The sequence below is a fragment of the Babylonia areolata genome, chromosome 10 (assembly GCF_041734735.1).
Source record: "Babylonia areolata isolate BAREFJ2019XMU chromosome 10, ASM4173473v1, whole genome shotgun sequence".
Lineage (NCBI taxonomy): Eukaryota > Metazoa > Mollusca > Gastropoda > Neogastropoda > Buccinidae > Babylonia > Babylonia areolata.
Genome location: NC_134885.1, coordinates 12,397,181 through 12,402,180, shown reverse-complemented (window position 1 = coordinate 12,402,180; position 5,000 = coordinate 12,397,181). Strand labels below are relative to the sequence as shown.

Genomic DNA, 5,000 nt, shown 5'->3' with positions numbered 1-5,000 from the left:
AGAGAGAGTGAATGGGTGAGTGTGTGTGTGTGTGCGTGAGTGCGTGCGTGTGAGTGGGTCAGTCAACAGCTGTCTTCAGGCATCAGATCTCAGGTCATCATTATCTGTTTTGTACTTTCTGTTCCAATGTGTCAAACGACACTTTATCAATCATGCTGTAACAAAAGCAAATCAAAGATCATTGTTATCTATCAGGCAGTGTCAGCATTTTTTTTTTTTTTTTTTAACTGTCTTCATGTCATTTGGAAAGCTTGCAAAAATTTGTCATTCATTTAATGTGTAAAGTTAACATCAGGCAAACTCTGTCTTGTGTATACAACTGAAAAATCAAGTTTTTTTTTAAGAATTGACAACATGAGTTTGGTGAAACAAATGACACACATGCTTCCAACACTCTATACATCTCAACAGGAATGCATATAATGATATATATATATCATTTAATCTCTCACACAGCTCTTTGTAATATTTATCTTATTTCATTATCACATAATACTTTATTAACACTTACATACTATAATTACAATTTCTACCCACTGGCCAACTTCTTCTTTTCCGTTCAAGGGCTGCAACTGCCACGTTCACTCCTATGTACATGAGTGGGCTTTTTTACGTGTATGTGACCGTTTTTACCCCACCATGTAGGCAGCCATACTCCATTTTCAGGGGTGCTGGCCAACACTTGCCATGGCAATTGTGTAATACTGACATAGGCACACACTGTCTAACATCTATGTGCAACATAAAGTATGTTTTTCTCTCAGTCATTTTAACACAAAAAAAGACAATATCATGGTGTGTATTATGGAAAAAATGTAAAACACACACACACACACACACACACACACACATATATATATATATATATATATATATATATGCCCACCCCCAACTTTTTAGTGAATGTTGTGCCAAGACAGCATGGAGGCTTACAAGGTGCTTATGCTTACCATCACCGTCCTCTTACAACACAAAATTTGAAAACCCACTTGTTCGAACAGGCCTTCTGGGTGTGATGAAGCATAGCTGTTTGTCTGCAGCCTTCTTCTTCCTACCCACCCCATTTCATATCCTTTTGCCAAAGTCATAGTGTAGTGTGTGCTCCTGTGAGGGGAGAGGTGGGAGGGTTTACTGTATATGTGCGCCAGCATGTGTGAGTGCAGTGTGTGTGTGTGTGTGTGTGTGTGTGTGAGTGTGAGTGTGCACTCTGTTTGTGTGTGCATGTGCATGTGTGTGCATGTGTTGGACATATTTTGTGCCTTTTATTAGTTTTATGTGTGTGTACAAGAAATTTTTTTCCAAAGTTACGACACCAAAAACCGTATATAAATACAGTCTTTGGTGACGCGCGCGCGCGCGTGTGTGTGTGTGTGATACACATGTGTGTTGTTTTCATGTGCAGAAGTATGTTGTATATTACATACGTTTCATGTGAGCTGCTTAGAGCCCTTTATATGAGGAGTTCACGTCATATAAGTACCATTAATATCATTAGTAGTAGTCGTAGAAGTAGTAGTAACAGCAGAGTTGTTGTTACTGTTATGATAATAATAATAATGATAGATAGATAGATCAATGTATATATGCATGCGTGCAAGTGTGTGTGTGTGTGTGTGTGTGTGTGTGTGTGTGTGTGTGTGTGTGTGTGTGTGTGTGATATGACATGCCAACTCTTCCAGCACTCCAACTAGTCACAACCCAAACACACACTCTCTGATTATGATTTTCAAAATTTGGTTTGTAAGAACTAAGATAGTCACTCATGTCCAGCTATGACCTTCTGGACAGCAGCAGAGGCAACTGCGGTCCTCACTATCTGGGCTAGAATTTGATTATGGTGGAGAGTGTCTTGCCCAAGTTAGTTCCCCTCTCTCGGCCAAGAGGTATCAAAGACAGTCAGCACTGGGATGGTCCCAAAAGGCTAATGGAACCCTCAGGGCTGCAGCACTAAGAACTAGTGCAATCTTGCATCCTAGTTTGAGTAATAGTTCCGGTAGGTACAGTTTTATCAATGACTTGCATTCATTAAGGAACAACTTTCTAATCATAATGATATCATTACACATACCAATAACAATAATTGACCCATTTCTTCTCTATTCATGTCATTCATCACACATATTGACCTTGTGATAGTTTTTGGGACCACAGTAGAATGGCTGCCCCAAAATTACACACACACTACACCTGATCTAATTAAATACTGAGCATAAATATATAAATATCTATATGATTTTTTCTTACCACCTATTCTTTTAGGTGATGGAAACTCTTTGAAAATAAATAGTTTATGCAGAAGTGCATCCACCTCTACCTGACCCTATGGGAGATAAGTACACACACACACACTCACACACACACACATACGCACACGTGCACAAACACAGAGCATTTTTACAAGCACTTGTTTGTTTATCATCCACAGTTAATTCCAAAGCAAATGTTGTTTTCAAGGTTTCATTTCATCAAATATATCACTGTGAACCCACAGCACAATTTGTAGGGGCTGATCACAACCTTTCAGCTCTCCTTTGCATTCTAGTGCATTATTATGTTGATCACTCACACACTACACAAACATTTTCACTTTTTGTGGGACACAACATTGAAGTGCACATCCGCTGATGGGAAGTACTCTGTATCCAACAACCCTGTAGATTCATTATTTCTTGTACGTTTCTGCCATCTAAGTTTATAGTTTATCAATTCAACAGCCTGCCTTTCCTTCTGGAACTTGTTTTTGTGATGTGGTCCTATGGTTTGCTATATTTCAACCAGAATCCAACTTATAAATGACTGAATCATAGCACCAAAAATGACAATAAATCAATAAGTGAAGACGTCTGTGTGCAACCATAAATAAAACTCCAGTCGAAAGGCTGTGATCATTTTTCTGAGATTTTCTTCACTCAAGGGCTGCAACTCCAAAGTTCCCCCCGTTGTTCCTCCAAGTGGGGCCTTTGAAAAGTGACCATTTTTACTCTGCTATTTAGGCATCCACAATTTCATTTCAGGGTTGGGTATATGCAGGCTGTATCAATGTAAGCTGCAAAAACCAACAAACCTTGACATGGTATGTGGATAAATAAAAAGGGACATTTGACATGATTACCTGACTGAACCTCTGCAGAGTTTTTCTTTTCCTAAACACCAATTTAGCCGTAAATAAAGAGCCCCCTGTTTTTCATTATACTAACTCTTTGTTAGTGTACATATATAATGCCTTGGTAAGGTCACATTAAAAGAATGAAAATTTGTTAAGTAATCCATCCTTGAATCTAGAAACATACAATCAATCAATGCCTAAGAAAAATGTGCAAAGAAGACTATACTGTTTTACTCTTGAAAAAAAAAAGAAGAGGAAAAAGTAACTGTAAAGACTTTATCAAACATATCTAACCTAAAAAAAAAAAAAAAAAAAAGAAAGGAAAAAGTTACTGTAAAGACTTTATCAAACATATCTAACCTATGATTAAAAGTGTTTTTCAGATGCCGAGTTTCACAGCACAAGGAAGCACTGGTCTAACAAATGATACACACTCAGTTCATCTCTGTTCTTTATTGCTAGTATCATTCATTGAATCATCAGCCAATTAAATCTTCTTCTTCTTCTTCTTTTTTTGTTTTTTTTTTTTTTTTGCATACATTTAATCCTTTTAATATATTCCTGTTACCAGTGTATGTTGCAACCAAAGTGTTCCAAAACTTACTTGAACTGGAGTACATTACTGAAAAGTGGCGTATAAGGATTGAAAGGCCCACTGTTTTGCCCATGCAACAACTGCACATGCATACATGTAGTTGTGCAAGGGCTTGTAGTTCAATAGCTCACAAAGGCCTATCTTAAAAATGCTATTTTTGTGGCGCAACTTTTTTTGGGGGGTGGTGGTGGTGGGGATGTTCTTTCCCCTTTCCTACACTCCCAATAATTAGTTCTGCTCACCCAGTGAAGCACACTAAACACAACTTGACAAACCGTTGAAAGCATACGACTTGGTGAAGATCACGCAAAAAGGAACCATCGTTTGGCTGATAATTGTTTCATATCGGCTTGACAAGATCACGTTGTCAATTGTAGAGCTACATTCCACCATGCGGCAACCACCAAGACAGCGATAGAGGGAGACTATCGGGGATAAAAACATCCTGTCAACACAGGCATGTTATTTCAGTGAAAGCACTTTTCCCACTAAGTACCACAATGAACTATCATAAAATTACCAGTCGCTTCAATTCCACGTACTAAAGTAATGCGCAAATTATACTATCTATGAACTCACAGTTATTATCCGCAATTCGTCCAAAACTTCACTTACGTTTTCAATCGTAGCGGAAATGGACCGGCTTTCAGACAAGAAATTCTAATGGTATGTGGATTTTTCCGCAGCACCGAAGAAAACCAGTGTTATTCTCTGACAAGATCGGTACAACTCGAAAAGTTTCAACGTGAAATTGAAAGCATGCCTACCTCGTTGTACCTCCTGCTAGTTGGAACATGCAATGGAACCACGCGGAGCAGGCAAGAACTGGCAAACCCCGGTCAAAATTGTCCTCGTTGCCAGAGACAACACACAAACGCTGGCTAATCGGATGGCTGATCCCGGTGAAGACACAGTTGTTTCCCTTCTCTGTTTGGGACCAAAAAATATCCAATTGGTTTTAAGTGGGTTGGACAGAAAATACAATCTGTCTGCCAATCTGTGGCTCAGTTGATTTGTACTGAACATCTAGTGCTCACAACATTTCTCTCCGCCAGCTGTATGCTCTCTCTCTCTCTCTCTCTCTCTCTCTCTCTCTCTCTGTCTTTGACGTCCGAGTCACTAAATTTTCCGCTTTTCAGTCAACATTGGTGACATCTACTTCAATTAATCACTCGGATTCGAGTTAGAATTAACTGCGTGAATTAAGCTTGCACTAGTCGTTAATAATCCTTTATATATATTTTAACAAAACTTCATGACAAACATTTCATTTATTTATTTATTTTAAAATTAGACTTA

At 38.5% G+C, this 5,000-nt stretch overlaps 2 protein-coding genes across 4 annotated transcripts in view; both read right to left on the bottom strand.

Annotated features, from left to right (window-relative positions):
* Positions 1-4,563, bottom strand: part of LOC143286788 (very long chain fatty acid elongase 4-like) — a 30,498-nt gene extending 25,935 nt beyond the window's left edge. For 2 of the 3 annotated variants that reach the window (XM_076594570.1, XM_076594571.1), the window contains exon 1: positions 4,469-4,563. In XM_076594570.1, coding sequence (XP_076450685.1) covers positions 4,469-4,497 — 29 coding nt within the window. In that variant the 5' untranslated portion in view covers positions 4,498-4,563. The other variant, XM_076594572.1, reaches the window with a different exon arrangement.
* The window catches only part of LOC143286786 (uncharacterized), a 289,541-nt gene that overhangs the window by 8,382 nt on the left and 276,159 nt on the right, over positions 1-5,000 (bottom strand). The window lies entirely within an intron of this gene.